Consider the following 17,109-nt stretch of genomic DNA (forward strand, 5'->3'; position numbering starts at 1 on the left):
CTTTCCCTTCAGAAAGGCGGGCGGAGCTGAAAACCGAACACCCGTCTTCCGAGCTCCTGGGGGCGGGGCAGGCGGGAGCAGACGGCGTCGCCGGAGCCCAAGCCTTCGTGGGGTTGTTTTTTCGGTTGCTGGTCGCTGTGGCCGAGAGGTCTGAGGTCGGGCTGATAAGTGGGGAGCAATGGCGACCTTTGTGAGCGAGCTGGAGGCGGCGAAGAAGAACTTGAGCGAGGCCCTGGGGGACAACGTGAAACAGTAAGAACTCCCCAGACGCAGCCTCCGCATCTCTGCGCGGCCCTCCCCCGGCCTCTGGCTGCCCACCCATCGTGGAGTGGCTCCACGCGGCCGCTGGGCCTGTGCGCCCCTCGCGCCGTGGGCTGTGGCGCCTGTGGGTTTTTCCGGCGGGGGCCGGCGGGCAGCCCCGACGCACCCGGCTGGAGGGGCCGCCCTCCCCGGTTTGCTCGGGACCCTGGCGGGCGCCTTCCCCCGAGGCTCTGCCCTGGGTGGGGCGAGCAAGGCGTACTCCACGCCTTCACGCCCAGGGGCCTGTTGGGCGGGTGCGGCAAGGGCGCGGGAGTGCGGGACGCGCGTCGCTGAGCAGCGGCCTAGTCCGAGCCGGCACGTCTCTAGGCGGCCAGCTCGCGGAGGGCTTCGTGGAGGCGGAGGCTTATTGAGCTCAGGTGTTGTGCAGGAACTGTGGGTAAGACACAGAAAGCCATTTCGGAAGGCAAACAGACGCTCTGGTGAAATAGTCACTGAACACTGCTGCAATTACAGTGGTTACTGCAGTAGCGAACCTTTAAAGCGCTCTAGATGTACTATCTCATCTAATCCTCGCAACAGAGATTTGAGGTAGTACAGTTATCAATCCCGTTTGATAGATGAGAGGACAGAGATCTTAACTCTTCAAAAGTCATGGCAGTATTGGGGCCCTCGTGTCTGATTTCTCGCTCAGAAACCTTACCGCGGGGTTGCAAAGGATCCCAGAAGCTCCCAGAGACTTTCACCCAGGTTATAGCAGGGGACCGAGTACATAGTCGGGTCAGAATCGCCGAAATGGCAGAGTGTAAAATCAGTAATTCAGACAAAGCCAAAGTCATAGAAGGAACCCTCCGAAGTACAAGGACAAATTTGGAAATTTTCAAAACAGTATGATTGCATTTTTATTTTTCTAAAATATTAGAAGCCAATTTTAAAGGTTTAAGATTATAATGCCTGTGTTGCTGCTGGATGATTTTTGTGATATTCTGTACGTTTTACAGTACTCAGTAGGCACTTATTTTGAAATGTTTCTAGAGGTGCAGGGTGTTTGGGGGATACTTTCTTTTTCTCCACTCTTTCTCCTTCTCATCTTTTTATTTTTTTATTATAACTGAATTGAAGTTGCTTAACTTGGATGTCATACATGAGTTTTGGTTTTTCCTTCTTGTGAAATTTTGATGTGGCAGTCTACTTTGTGTCTTACCAAGATACACAGAATTCTCATGTAAGACTTCTTGGAATACCGATGGACTAAATGGAATAACTAAAAACAAAATATAATTTTTAAAGTTATTAGGAACAATAATAAATCAAACTAGAAACACTGGAATTAAATTTTAATAATCTGTTATTTGGGGAATAGCATAATTATTTAATTTTTCATAAACATTGACTCCCAAAGATAAAATATTTTTACCTGAAGTTAGTTTAATATGCATGTTGACGTTCTTTCTCTTTCCTTGCTTACTTAATTAAAAATCCTTAATTATTTTAATGAGTAAAATTTACTGTCATTAATTACTGTAGCTTATTTTTGTAATCCTGACCGCTTAAATTTACACTTTTTAAGCACAATAGACTTGTCATTCTTACATTTATGATGCTTACAAATATTTGAAAGTGAATGTTTTCATGCTGCAGTAAACTTGGCTTGTGTGTATAATTGATTAGATGCGATGAAGCCCTCTGTGAAGCCACACTTCTCACATGGGTCACTAGAAATATTGAAATTAGTGTTTCCCATTTGGTCTTTAAAGATCAACGCTGGCTATCAGATGTTGGTCAAATATAGATGCCGAAGCTAAATTTGGTGCATCTGTAGCTGAATCTCCATTAAGAATGCAATCAAAATATACCTTTGTGCTAGGAAGAGTTAGTGGTACAGTGTTGTTCTCTATTAATGTTTTCCATTGTCTTTTTTTCCTTCTGCTCCTGAAAAAGTGCTTCTTGGTTGAGCAGTCTGTCCTACGATATTTTCTCACACATCCTGCTTGAGTAGTTTGTCTTGGTTTGTACAGCCTGACCATTTAAATGCGGTTCTTGTTTGTAGATAAAAGATATCAGGTGTATAAGGATCTTAGGCATGAGTTGTTTCCTATTTATGCTGTTGTCCTAATGTCTTTCACGTCCGGTTGTCTGCCCATGTCAGCTTCTAGAAAGACATGAGCTTTGCTAGCTTACTCTGTATAGTACTTAGTATAGTGTCGGGTTCAAATGAATGCTTTGTTTTTTGGATGATTTAGCCATATGTTGTTTAATCTTCCCCAGGTTTCTGCAGTGCTTCCTAGTCCGATCCATTTATACTCATCACCCATTATCCTCACCTATATAGAGGCTGGCTTACTTTGTTTTCCTTATTTTTAAGGAAAACAATCAATTGTCCATGGCTACACAACAGGTTAATACAGGGACCAGGATTGGAAAGTGAATCTTCAACTTGATAGCCAGTGCTGGCTATTTGGGCTATAAAGTTTGAAAAGATAGATAGCATCAGGTTGGCAGAGTCTTGCCTTAGTTCACTTCAAATAGGAAGTGTTTGAAAGTATCCTTTCTTGTAAAATAGGAACACAGGGTTTTTAAATAATGAAGTTTTTCTCATGTTACTCTCCTCTTTTGTTGTATAGAATGGGATAGGAAAAGACTTTTGCCTTTCTGTGGCACTTTATTTCACTTTTAAATTGTTCTTGTCTTTAAAAAGGCAGAGGAATCATGTAAGTGTTTGCTATTGGGAAGGTATTATTGACTAATGAATTTGACTCAGGTGAAATGTTGTGCCAGGTTCTAGAACTAAACTTGTTTTACTGTTGAGTGAAATGGGTCTTGGGAAACTTTAGGGCTCCATTAAAGTTGTGAATTTTCTCTGGCGGGGTTGGGGTGGGGAGTACAGGAACTCAAACAATTAGTATAGAGGTAGCCAGACTTAAGCTGATCAGCGTATAGGACAGCAGGAGAAACTGCCGTGGGTATAATGATGGCAGTGAGAGCATTAAACCGTCTTGTTTAGGACTCTGTTGTTAGAAACTCAAATGAGCATTAGAAAGTAGCTAATCATGAATTCAAAGTTACTGTAAAACATGTACTAAGTAATTATTAGTCCTGTTTCATGAATGAGGAGTAGCTGTCTTAAGCATCAAAACAAGGGGTGTGGATGTGAAAAATCAAGTATTTTACTCCTATTTTTAATAATGTTGTTAAGGTATAAAAGATTGGATCCTTTTTTCCTACCAGTTAACTAGTAATTTTTATGATAAGTGGTTGGTTTTCACTTTTAAAAAACTACACTCCTCAATCTATAACACATAACAAACTTTAAAATATAAATCTTTCTTAAAATTGAGGTATAAATGACATACAGCTTTTCATTAGTTTCAGGGGAACAACATTAATGATTCAGTATTTGTATATATATTGCAGTGTAGCACCATAATAAGTCTAGTTCATGTCTCATCATATATAGTTAAAAAAAAATTATTTTTTTCTTGTGATGAGAATGTTTAATACATATTGACTAGGGGGTTTTTGTAGAAACTAATACCTATGACCATCTATTTGTTATGTAAGTGAATATTGAAACACTCTGGTCAATAATATTCAGGTTAACAAAAGACTTATTAATACATTTTGGGCAGTAAGTTGTTAAGATCTACTCTCAGAAACTTTCAAATATGCAATATTTGACAACTTTAATAATATTTTAAAATAATTTTAAGTGTATTTTTCTGGGGAGTAGGTCCTTTGGAAAGGCAACAGCGAGGAAGGAAAGGTACAGCTGCGGTTTTTAGCTGGTTGACTTATAGGTCAGATTCTGTGACTACCGCTCAGTCCCTTTTAGGGAGGACTTTCCTCTTCTGATGGTGTTCTGGCTCCTTAGTAGCTTAAACAACTAATTTATTTTCTCACCATTCCAGAGTCTAGAAGTCTGACATCAGGGTGTGAGCAGGGTTGTTATTTTCTGAGGCCTCTCCCATTGGCTGTTGCCTGCTGTCTCTTGTCTGTATCCTAATCCCTTCTTATAAGGACACCAGTCTCACTGCGTTAGGGCCTACCCTGATCAGTTCAGTTCAGTTGCTTGGTCATGTCTGACCCTTTGTGACCCCATGGCTTCCCTGGCCCATCACCAACTCCCGAAGCTTACTCAAAGGCATGTCCATCGAGTCGATGCCATCCAACCATTTGATCCTCTCTTGTCCCTTCTCCTCCTGCCTTCAATCTTTCCCCCCATCTGGGTCTTTTCTAATGAGTCAGTTCTTTGCATCAGGCTGCCAAAGTATTGGAGTTTCAGCTTCAGCATCAGTCCTTCCAGTGAATATTCAGGACTAATTTCCTTTAGGATGGACTGGTTGGATCTCCTTGCAGTCCAAGGGACTCTCATGGGTCTTCTCCAACACCACAGTTCAAAAGCATCAGTTCTTTGGCATTCAGCTTTCTTTATAGTCCAACTCTCACATCCATACATGACTGCTGGAAAAAGCATAGCCTTGACTAGACGGACCTTTGTTGGCAAAGTAACATCTCTGCTTTTTAATGTGCTGTCTAGGTTGGTCATAGCTTTTCTACCAAGGAGCAAGTGTCTTTTAATTTCATGGCTGCAGTCACTATCTGCAGTGACTTTGAAGCCCAAAACAATAAAGTCTGTCACTGTTTCCAATGTTTCCCCATCTGTTTGCCATGAAGTGATGGGACCAGATACCATGATCTTAGTTTCCTGAATGTTGAGCTTTAAGCCAACTTTTTCACTCTCCTCTTTCACTTTCATCAAGAGGTTCTTTAGTTCTTCACTTTCTGCCATAAGGGTGGTGTCATCTGCATATCTGAGGTTATTGATATTTCTCCCGGCAGTCTTGATTCCAGCTTGTGCGTCATCCAGTCCAGCGTTTCTCATGATGTACTCTGCATTTAAATTAAATAAGCATGTTACTTAATTACCGCTTTGAAGGCCCTGTCACGTTCTGTGATACTAGGGCTTAGGGATTCAACATATGAATTTGGGGGGAAACACAACTCAGTCCATAACATTAGGGAATGCAAAATTTCCATCTTTCCCTGGGAGTTGAGGGAGATAAGGTGCACTTGGGGAAGAAGCAAAACCTGAGGTTCTTAATATTGCTTCTGCCTCTGCAGATACTGGGCTAACTTAAAGTTGTGGTTCAAGCAGAAGATCAGCAAAGAAGAGTTTGACCTTGAAGCTCATAGACTTCTCACACAGGATAATGGTAAAATAATCTGGGGACTTACTTTACTGTTCTGAAGTTTTCCCAGATCTGCAATAAATTAAGTTAAATTTTTTTTTTTTTTTTTGGTTTTAGTGGTATATAAGGTCATTTAAATAATGTGGATATTTAAAAGTAAATGTAAAGAATGGCAGAATAGGGGATATCCAAAGTCTTTAAAAACTAGACTAACACAGTGGTTTCCGTATGTTGTAAATGTCGTGTGCTTGACTTGTGGCCATCTTCCCTCTTCCAGTCCACTCTCACAACGATTTCCTCCTGGCTATTCTCACGCGCTGTCAGATTTTGGTGTCTACACCAGGTAAGGGAGTGCAAATAACCTCTAGGGATGTCAGTCAGCAGAGCCACAAACTTGGGCTTTTACTAGGCTCTCGCTGCCTCTAACAGACGTGTTTGCAAATGAAATGTTCTTTGAACTGCTTAGAAGACACATTTTATTATAAAGTGCTGATTCTTTTATAGGACCTTTTTAAAGCAGGTAATTTCACTGTCTTTACATTGACTTTTGGGCTTTACTGGGTTTCAATTACTTAAGTAAACCAGAGGTGAGGAGGCGAGTAGTCAGTCAGGAGGAAGAAGCTGAGGAGAGTGAAGAGAGGGCATTTGGTGGTTAGAAGAGGTTTACCAGGGATGTATGGAGGATAAACCACAGCATGTGTTGAGAACTTGGGTTTTCCTGTTCTTAATTCAGTGAGATATTAGCACCTGGAAGGTTAAGTGCTTCAGCCTGTGTTTGGCAAACTGTTGGTGGAGAACAAAGGTGGTGAATAGCAGCATGGTAGGGAGCACTCCCAATGTTCTTGCCTGGAGAATCCCAGGGACAGCAGGGCCTGGTGGGCTGCCGTCTGTGGGGTCGCACAGAGTTGGACACGACTGAAGCAACTTAGCAGCAGCAGCAGGGACGTGCACGGAAGCCACGTCTGTCACATCAGCCTAAGAAGATGGATACAGACAATGATTTTTTGCCCCTAGTTTTTTGGAGGTTTAAGTGGTACAAGTCACCTCTTTCAATCTTATTTTAATCAGTTAGTCAAAACCAAATAAATACATTAAAAATTTGCCTCATGCTAAAGCTTATCCTGGGCTCTTGTATTTAAAGGTACTGTTGGTTTTTGTTGTTGCTTTTAAAGGGCCTGTGGTAATTCTGATGGTCATTTATTAAAAGCCCATGTTTATCTAGAGAAAGTGGAGTCACTCCTTTGTGTCCGACTCCTTGCGACCCCATGGACTGTAGTAGCCTACCAGGCTCCTCCGTCCGTGGGATTTTCCAGGCAAGACTACTAGAGTGGCTGCCATTTCCTTCTCCAGGGGTTCCCCCAACCCAGGGATCGAACCCAGGTCTCCTGCATTGCAGACAGGCACTTTACCATCTGAGCCACCAGGGACGCCCCTTTTATCTAGACACGGCTAGTATTTTGTATCATCTCCCTCTGCTAAGCTCTGTTGTAAGATGGAGAATTCAGATAAGATATACTAAAGGCCTATTCTTCACACTCAAGAGAAGTTACCCTTGCTGGGAAGAGTGGTAAAGAGCGTTTGTTTATGGAGACTGGTGTTAGACCAGGGAGGCTGCTCTCCAACCCTCACCATACCCCTTCTGCACATTCTACACTGTGCCTGATGTTTTATTTAATTTAAATAGAAGTGGACTTTTGCCTGTTAGATCATAAACATAATCCACTTTATTGTTTAAAATTTAATCTGATCAGAAAAGCCAACATTTTGTGAGGATGGATCTTACTTTTTAGGTAGATATATTCTGAAGTGCCATACACCCAAAAGATTCAGTGGGATGATTGGAATTAAACACTTTGGTTGATAGGAGTCAGGAGACTTGGGTTCAAGTTTAAGTTTTGCCACTAGCTTAGGTGATATATTTAATTATTGAATGTTGTGAGCTTCCATGAGACTGTAATATCTACCCCACATGGTTATAAAAAAGCAGGTGAAAGAACATGTAAAATTTCTCTTAGAAATAAAAACTGCCAAAAGAATATGCAGTGCTGTTAATACAGGTGGCTGATTTTAATTAAAGCCTTTGATACTCTTGAATGTTTGTTGTTGGTTGTTTAAAAATAAATGAAGATACATTGGAATTTAAGAGATTATTTCTCCATCAAACACCCAAAATATCTTTCCTTAAAATATTTGTTGGCAACAAAGAGATGATTTCTACTAAAAGTATAATATAGAAATATAATTTGTGTGTGTGTGTTAATAATTGTGGTCAAATTGCTTACTATTTCTCTAAGCCAGGCAAGAAAGATGGTTTTAATGATGTTATTTGTTGACTCCTAACAGCTGTATCCTAGACACTTTATGTGCATTGTCTTTTCTTGAAAGTATTCTTTGGGATATTTTTTTCAAGTGTATGTATAACTTTGATTTTTTTGTTTGTTTAGCTTGGTCTTTCTCACCATGTTACAGATTTCTATCAAATGTCTGATGATTTGTATTTAAGAATGAAGCATAAAACTGCCTGGAGATTGCCCTTTAGAGTGGCAGGAGGCCAGCATTACAGTGGGGCTGTGCTCGAGGGTGCCAGTACCCACACCAGCCACCTTAGTAAAGCCAAGATTTGTTTCAACTGGAGAAGAGCTCTCCATCCTCCTGTTACATAGGCCTCCCTGTGCACAGGGGTGAGCGGGACTGGTTGCGTGGGGCCAGGAACAACTGTTCAGTGAACTCGGAAGGGCCTGCACTTGCTTTGGTGCTGTACCCGGGTTGTCTTGAAATTCTTGACTTTTGATCAGGGGACCCATCTTTTTTGTGTTGTACTGAGTTCAGTCCTGGATATGAGGGAAGGCATTTGTATGGGTGACTTTTCAATATACATACTCCATTAATCTTGTTTTTAGCTGTACTATCCCTCCTGCTTTCCACTGGCCTCACCTACAAATTCAGATTCTTTATGGATGTCTACTAGTCAGGTTAACTTAGCTCCACCTATTTACCAAGCTCGCCCAGCTTAGGCCGTAGCTTCCACGCGTCCACTTTGTGAGTTGGCTCCTTTTAGCCTGTCCTTGGAATTTGGCGAGATCTCCTCTTGGTCTGCCACTCGTTTTCCTTTTAGTCTCTTGTGCACGCGCCATTTACGTTTCCCTACTGTTGTTTTAGCAGGGTCTTGGAAGAGGAGACAAATACATGTGCTCAGTTTGCTATCTTGAACTAGAAAATTCTGTCCTGCTTTTATAATATTACTGCTACTATTAAGCAAACAGGCACCCCATAGACAATTAAAAACGTGAAAAACAAATTTGTCTTCCTAAAAGAACAATTTTGGTTACAGCTAGGGAAAAAAAAAAAAAGATTTGAGAGAATTTGAAGTTTTTTTAGAGAAGCAGAAAGAGATCTGAATTTAAGCGTTTATTGTTTATTTTCATCATTTGAGCATCTCATGCTTCTTTAACCCAAAGGGAAAACAAACTTAGCAGTTATCAGTTGTTCTTTTCTCTTATGATTGCTATTTTTCTGTCTCATAGAGGGTGCTGGATCTTTACCCTGGACAGGGGGTTCTGCAGCCAAACCTGGAAAACCAAAGGGAAAGAAAAAGCTTTCTTCTGTTCGTCAGAAATTTGATGTAGGTTGTTCTTCAGTAAATCTTGGTAATGACTGATTTAAGAACTGTTGTGACGGAAGTGGCTTTAGTTTTTTAATGAATATTACAATTCTGGTAGGAAAGTTGAAAAAAGGTGAAGAGAAAAAGATGTTATTTGGGGAGGAAAAGATGTTATTGAATTTGAAATTGGGACCCAATCTTTGAAACCCTCTTTACCAAAGTGTCTGAATTTTTATGCTTCTGGTTTGTTATTGCATAATTATTAATATGTTGTCATTAGTATATAAGGATTTTTCAGTGATTCAAGAACTATACCTGTGTTCTTTTTCCTCTAAAATATCTTTGGGAATGAATAATGTTGCTCAGATTGAAGACTTCTGTTCCAAGGGTCCAGGAGGCCTAAAGGCCTCCAGCAGGATCCTGGTGATGTCCTGGTAAACCTTGAGCCTTCTGGGGATCCTCAGAGAAATCTTGAAGGCATTGGACTATGAAATTTGTAAACATTTTAGAATAACTTGCTTTTTCAGTTTTATATCCAGGGAACAAAGTTTCCCTTTGATTGAGTACTTTATTGATAAATATCAACAAACATTTATTTACTTCTACTTTTTCCTCCATGTTTTATATCAATAATATTCGATCTGGAGGGCAACAGCATCTCCAGAGAGGCATACTTGCTTTAAAAAAGCGTGTTTGATATGAGATAGTCTTATACTTGCTATAAGACTTATAGCATGAGTATATGCTATATACTTATGGAAATGGAAAAGCAAGTTGCTTTTATAATACAGACTTCAAACAGGACAAGCCATATTTGCTACAAAATCTTGTGAGCTGAACTTAAGCAAAAGCTACAGGGGCATATCTCCTGCTGATGATGGAGAATATAAATGTGCTCTCAGCATCTCCCAGAGCAAGGCTGGGGTTTTATAAGTGGAAAAGATTGGGAAAGGCTATTTTTTAAAGAACTAATGACTGTCTTAAAAAGATTCTGTGTTGAGAATTGTTAGTGGAATATAATGTTAACTGAAGAGTTATACTACCCTACATTATCTTGGAATATTTGTTATTAGATCTGTTATGTTGGTAACAGAAATTACCAGTTTTCTGAAACATTCACCGTATATTTCTGCGTTCAGAATCTGCTTACTTACAAGTGTACTTAAAATGTTTTGACTTGTTTGAAAATAGTTTTATATATTCTCCTTCTCCCCATTTGTTGTTTTTAGCACAGAGCCATATATTCTGTGATTACTAAGGAATTAATTAAATAGAATAAACTACTGTGCATACTGCTGCTATTCCCCTTAACTCATGTCTTCATTATTGATATGTAATGGTTGTGAATCTGTGATTATTTGTGCATGAATTACCTTTTTTTAACTCTTGTGGTTTAGTTTTGATGGCATTAATTTGTAGGATCTCAGGTCCAATTCATTGGTTACTTTTGTTTGTGTCTTATTACTTGCCATGTAATGAATAATTTTGAAGTTTTCTTACCTATAGCATAGATTCCAGCCTCAGAATCCCCTCTCAGGAGCCCAGCAGTTTGTGGCAAAGGATCCCCAGGATGATGATGACTTGAAACTTTGTTCCCACACAATGATGCTTCCTACTCGGGGTCAGCTTGAAGGGAGGATGATAGTGACTGCTTACGAACACGGGCTGGACAACGTCACTGAAGAAGCTGTCTCAGCTGTGGTCTACGCGGTGGAGGTTGGTTTGCTAGTGTCACAAAAACACTCCTATAGATTGAATGTGACAGGCTTGTGTGTGTTATTCAGAGTTCGTACTGCAAGAAAAGAACTAAAATGGAACTCTGATTTCAGAATTGCCTTGCTGAAATTGTTTTCTCTTGAGGGGAGAAACATCACAATCCAAACAGTTGCCTTCAGTTAACAGACTAAGCTTTTCAAAAGGTTACTGGTGGCATAACACTTTTGATGTTTAACTTGATAACAAGGGGACAGTTTCTAAGCAAAAAACAGATTGAGAATCCTAAAGATTAAAATCACTTGATTTTGCTGTGGCACAGCATTTGAAGAGCATTACTAGGCGTGGTGTCCAAACCGTGGGCGTCTGTCTCAGCACACGCTTTCATTCATTCATTTTACTCATTCAGTCACTAGATAAAACGCACACTGGGGTCTACAGTGCACAGGTGCTGACAGGGGACACTGGGTCTTTCCTTGCGATTCTCTGGGGCTCTGTTTCCTCGCCTGTACCTCAGAGATTATGCTAGCTATCTCATGAAGTTTTAAGTTACAAGTGGTACCATGATGTCCTGACATGAGATGATCTTACTGGTATAATTGAAATACCATGCCCCCTGGCTTCGCTGTTAATAATGGTAGTCTGGGACTAGTCTGTCTCCGTTTTCACAGATAATCTCTAACCCTCTCTTAGGCTGTCACAAAGGTGAAGAGATGTTAAATACCTAATACCTATTTATTTCCTGTAATATCTGTCTTTTATGTGGCTTTTGAGAGAGCCAGGGTTCTATTCATGCAAGGATTTTAGTAGATTGGGTACTATAACATATATTTCTGATCTTAAACATTTTGTACCATTTTCAAACAAGCTTCAAGGTAGTTTGCTACTTTAAAAAATTACTTGTTTTTGTACTTCTGTTTAAAGCTATCTAAAAATCATTTTTGAGAGAGAGGAGCCAATTTAGAGGTATAAGACTTTAATAAATTTCTGTAGAGCAAGCTCATCTTGAGTAGAACTAAATCAAAACAGTGCATCTCCCTTCACTCTTTGCTAGGCCTTCCCACTCTGGTATGGTCTGTGGCTTTTTAGTGAGCATTCATTTGGCTTCAGCACTTGCTTGCCATTCTCACGTCTCCATTCACTGCCAATAAACATTGTTTGGTTAATGGAAGTTTTATGGTTTGCTTTTAAGAACAGTTCATGCTATTTTTCATTTTTTTTTCTTGTTTTTACAGAATCACCTTAAAGATATACTGTCATCAGTTGTGTCAAGAAGGAAAGCTTACCGGTTACGTGATGGTCATTTTAAATATGCCTTTGGTAGCAATGTGACCCCACAGCCATACCTGAAGAATAGTGTAGTAGCTTACAACAGCTTAATAGAAAGGTATATGAAGTTTCTTGTGATTTTTGCATCCATCCTTTCTAGTTGGTTATGCTACTCTTACATAATAGACCACTGTTAAATAATTGATTATTGAGTTTCTGTGAGTCTAGGGTAACTCTGAGAGCAGTACAGTTTTATTTTCTCAAGTTGCTTCCTTGCGTAACTAGTGAATTCTTCTGGTACTCTGTAGATCAAAAGTAAAGTTGTAGAGTTTGGCTGCGGCGTGTGGTTTAATGCGAGTGGCCCCACTCTGAGGGCAGTGCATCTTGAAGGCTCCTGGGGCAGCACCTCTTGGTGGTGGGAGTGGGCCAGTTGTCACTCTGAAATGTGGCCTGTGGTTATTGTGTCAGGGTTGGGTTTCTTGATGGTGGGAGGAGCAGTGGTGGGTGTGTCTCCAGGTCCTTACCTGGCTTTTGTAGCTAGAGCTCAAGATCATGGCCTGGGCTGGGTGTCATCGGTTGCTCTTGGCACCCTCTTGGGCAGATCTGGTCTTTGAGCTCTGACCTCTGGAACCTCTCTGCACTGTGGGCTCCCAGGACCTCTGTGCTGTCCTGAAACATCCCTCTGAGATGACCTGGATTACCTTCCCTTTGTTGTCTCTCTTCAGGGAGAAGAGAGGTAGAAAAAAGTATTATTGGGAAGGCTGGCTGGAGTGGTGATGGGGAAGAAGTAACTGGCAAGGAAGGCTGGTGGCGTGATCGTGGTGGGATGTGTGGTGGGAGAGCTGAGCAGGGAGTCAGAGCAGACGGTGCTGACACCGTAGGGAAGGCCTGGTGCTGGTGCTTGTGTCATGGCTCTGCAGACCTCAACACAACTCACAAGGCTTATTTTGAAGAGCACTGGCTTAAATTGGGTTCACTGTTTCAGACTGCCATAGGTGAAGATTTACTCGACCTCCTGCAAGCATATCTGTTGTTGATTATTTGTTCTCCTTTGTGGGTCATTCGTCTTTAGAGAAAAACAGCCCCGCAGTGTCTGGGCCTGCCAGGCCTCCAGCCGCCCTCTCTCCCTGCCAGCCTGTCCCTAGAAGACTCCTGCCTCATTCTTGGCCACCTGTTTCTCCATCAGGGCTGCCTTTGTCTGGTGCCGAAACCCACGCTCACACTCTACTTGTGCTTTCCTCCGGGTTCCCTCCTCACTGTTTTACCTCCTGTGTGTTCTCCAGAATGGCATAGCTTGTCTCCTACTGTATTATGATACAAAAATCATGCTTGTCTTCCCAGTTATATCTGGGTTCTATTTGGGGAAGTTGGCAAAATTTGGGTGCATTTTCTGTACCTTCCAGGTTTGCCTGTTGCTGCTTTTGTGCCTTATCTTCTTTCCTTGCTTGTTATTTTTTGATCCTGTTGTCTTTAGTTTCCTCTCCAAGTCAGTTTGCAATTTCATTTTCCTTTAATTAGGGTCTATTATTTTTTCCACCTAGAAGCTCTTTAAGGGCAGGAGACAATTTTGACTCTGTATCCTGACTTAACAAATATTTTGACACTTGTGGAGGGAGGAGGGTAAATGCAGTTGTACTGCATTTTATTTCCAGCCCAAGAGATGGGCTGCCTTTAAAAATGAAAATTGTAGGTTATTCATGTATACACTGGCTGAAAAATAATTGGATTTCTGATTCATTTTGAGATACATTTTATAAGAAGTTTTCTAGCAGACCGTCCCTACTCTGGTTGTTCAGTGGTTTCCCTCTTTCTTACTGGAATGTTTCTGGAACGTTTTGTTTTCAGCCCTCCAGCCCTCTCCGCTCCTTTTGCTGGTCAGAACCCAGCGTCCCACCCGCCCCCTGACGATGCTGAGCAGCAGGCTGCACTCCTGCTGGCGTGCTCGGGGGACACACTGCCCGCGTCTCTGCCTCCAGTGAACATGTACGACCTTTTTGAAGCTTTGCAGGTAACTCTTGGCACCTTAAGGTTTATCTAGATTTATGGATAGGTTCAAAGTTTCTTCAAGTCTACAAAGATATTCACTAGCTTTTCCATTTCCTGACTTTTGTTTTTCAGTTTTTATTGTTTGTTACTAAAGCCATTAATACTAGCCTTATTTTCAAATCCTGCTCTCAGGAATCCTTCCTAACTTACCTCCCCCATTCCTCACCTTTCCAGTGAAAGGAAAAAACAAACAAACAAACAATTTGTTCCCTTATTTTTCCTTCAGAGCTTTGTTATTTTGTTACCTGTTTTGGGTTTTATTAAGTTCTGGCTCAAAACTTAACAGGCTTGTGTCTTTTTTGTGAGTGTTTTGTTGATATAAACCTTACTTTCATTTTCTGTGTTGGAAAAATAAGTATATTGAAGTATAATTGGAGACATGCTGATGTTTTTATCCCAGGTACACAGGGAAGTCATTCCTACCCATACCGTATATGCTCTCAACATTGAAAGGATCATTATGAAACTCTGGCATCCAAATCATGAAGAGCTGCAGCAAGACAAAGTCCATCGCCAGCGCTTGGCAGCCAAGGAGGGGCTTTTATTCTGCTGAATTAGGATTTGACGGTGTGGGACCCTCAGCAAACTCATTGATTATTGAACTGAATGTTTGGGGGTTCACATTTCAAGACTTAAGTGTATAGTGTAAATATAATCTTTCCTATGGAAATGAGACAGTACATTTTGTGTTGCTACTGTGACACCATTAATATAAATCTGATTTTAATAATGACCTGTATCTCTCTTGTGTATATTTGTGTGTTCCCAGTTATGGGACTAGGCACTGAGAAAGTTCTGTGCCTGGAATAGCGATGTTTGGGCATCTGAGCCCTAGTATCCTATGGTCTTCATGTGAGGTAGGTGACATTCTAGAACAAAGAAGCTGTTACTTTGTCTCCACAATCAGGAGGCTGTCTGTCTGTTCAGAGACATCACATATTCTGTATCTGGCAAGTCTAAAATTTCTGCTTTTCTCCTGAAGAACTGTTTTTTTTTTTTAACTGCTTTTAACAAAGTGTTAAAAATTGGTTATCTTTGTTAGTAGTCAGTTTAATATACTTTTTTTGTGTGACCAGTTTTAACAGATATAGTTGCCTATTACAATTTCATAGAAAATAAGACTTAAAAATGCTATGCTGTTTGAGAAGATAAAGTCTTTTCTTTAAAAACTTTAAAAAAAAAGAAATCAGAATAATCTCTTAGGATGTAATTAACCTTATAAAATATCTTCTCATAATTCCTTTCTTTTAGAGTTGTTAGGCCCAAAGACTTTGATTGGTAGGTTCATCTATTCATTATTCCTGTAGACTGTTTTAAGAAGTGCAAGTAAACATACTGGATTTATACTGGGTTAATTCTCCTGTTCTTGTGAAATATCCTTCCAAATGGCAGTGTTACTACCAAGTTCGTTTCTTAAAAGATATGTTGCTTTTTTATTCAAGAGATGTTATAGGTAGATACACTAGAATGTACAGATGGGTTTAAGTAGGTCTAAATAATATATGTATAGATAAGTATGTGTGGTTCAACATCTGGATCTGTGTATTTGTTTTTGTACTTTAAATGCGACAAATCTTTTGGGAGAAAACTTTTTTATTAAAGTAAACATAAGGAATACTGCCTTCAGAAATATGAAGAACCTTGCTTTATGGGATCTTAGCAGAAACTTTTCAAAAGAATGTATCAGATAAGAAAGATAAAAAACAAGTTCCAATTAAGGTGTGTCATCACTTCCTTTTGTGATATATGCTGCTGCTAAGTCGCTTCAGTCGTGTCTGACTCTGTGCGACCCCAGAGACGGAAGCCCACCAGGCTCCCCCATCCCTGGGATTCTCCAGGCAAAAACACTGGAGCGGGTTGCCATTTCCTTCTCCAATGCATGAAAGTGAAAAGTGAAGTCGCTCAGTCGTGTCTGACTCCTAGCGACCCCATGGACTGCAGCCCAGGCTCCTCCTTCCATGGGATTTTCCAGGCAAGAGTACTGGAGTGGGGTGCCATTGCCTTCTCTGTTTGTGATATATAGATTAAGACAAAAAATAAATAAATAGCTTAGTTTCAGTTCTTGGCACAACTCTGAAAAGTCATTTAGAGTTTTAGATAACTCAAGAATTTTTAGGATTTCTAAGAATTTGAACTGATATCTGTGTGTGGTGGATCTATATTCTATCTTGAGCCTCAATGCTAAGTATGTATTATATTTCATGTGTTCCATAGATGCAGAGACACCTAGACCTCTTGAACATGCCCTGCTGCTCATTATAAGGGCAGGTTCCCATTGAAATCTGTATGGCAATGGACCTCCAAAGAGAATTCCTCACTGCTCTACAGGACCTGGCCTAAGTCCCTACTCATCTATTCTGGTGGGACCATAGGACACCAGAGGACTCCCAAGCTTGGGGCCTCCCCCTTAAGGTCTGCTTTCCATGCCAGTTTTCCTCAAGTATCATTTTGTACAGTGGAGAGATGAGGTTAAGGGCACGGCAGGCAGGTAGAAAGAGTGATTGACACTTAGGATCTTTCAAGATAGACTGAGATTCAAATACCCCAGTTCCATGAAACACTGCCTCCAGCTCTAGCTCCATTTTGGGATCCTGAGTGCAGTGCATCTTTTATAATTAGTTTCTTAAGAAATCATGAGTGCTTATTATCAGGCATCATTTAGAAAAATAACTGCTTCTGAGAGGAAGAAGGCAATTAGAAGTGAGATAATTTCGGGCTTAGAATAAAGCTTATTTTTCCTTTAGAGATTTCAGTAATTCTTTCAGCTATAGGTGTTATTGTTCAAAACCAGATTTGGTAAGGCCCGCCTCCCTACCAGGCACCAAGTGCCAGTTCAGCACATAAACACCTTCATCACCCGTTTCGGGATCAGTCAGGCACACAGTTCCTCTAACACTTCTCCCATTGCCTGAAGTGATTAGCGTGTTGCTGATCAGATTTCATGAAGTGATTTCTAAATGATTGTTCACTTTGACCATATAAAAATGCCTATGTTTCATCGTGTCTTTGACTTAAACCAGAAATTCCTCCAGT

General features: G+C 40.7%; 1 protein-coding gene across 1 annotated transcript; it reads left to right on the plus strand.

Moving 5' to 3' along the window:
• Positions 1 to 39: 39 nt before the first annotated feature.
• Positions 40 to 15,698, plus strand: TADA1 (transcriptional adaptor 1). Its single transcript, XM_019986536.2, has 8 exons — positions 40 to 252; positions 5,380 to 5,471; positions 5,725 to 5,790; positions 8,972 to 9,069; positions 10,555 to 10,764; positions 11,997 to 12,148; positions 13,876 to 14,038; positions 14,477 to 15,698. Exons 1-8 carry the CDS (start codon positions 179 to 181, stop codon positions 14,627 to 14,629), a joined length of 1,008 nt encoding a protein of 335 aa, XP_019842095.2. The 5' UTR covers positions 40 to 178; the 3' UTR covers positions 14,630 to 15,698.
• Positions 15,699 to 17,109: the final 1,411 nt, after the last annotated feature.

The sequence above is a fragment of the Bos indicus genome, chromosome 3 (genome assembly GCF_029378745.1).
Source record: "Bos indicus isolate NIAB-ARS_2022 breed Sahiwal x Tharparkar chromosome 3, NIAB-ARS_B.indTharparkar_mat_pri_1.0, whole genome shotgun sequence".
NCBI classification, from domain to species: Eukaryota; Metazoa; Chordata; class Mammalia; order Artiodactyla; family Bovidae; genus Bos; species Bos indicus.

Bases quoted from the DNA above. Each gene is read 5' to 3' on its own strand.
- TADA1 (XM_019986536.2), top strand. From the start codon at position 179: ATGGCGACCTTTGTGAGCGAGCTGGAGGCGGCGAAGAAGAACTTGAGC. The intron at 10,765-11,996 runs GTTGGTTTGCTA...TTGTTTTTACAG, and splicing joins CTGTGGTCTACGCGGTGGAG to AATCACCTTAAAGATATACT. The intron at 12,149-13,875 runs GTATATGAAGTT...TTTTGTTTTCAG, and splicing joins TACAACAGCTTAATAGAAAG to CCCTCCAGCCCTCTCCGCTC.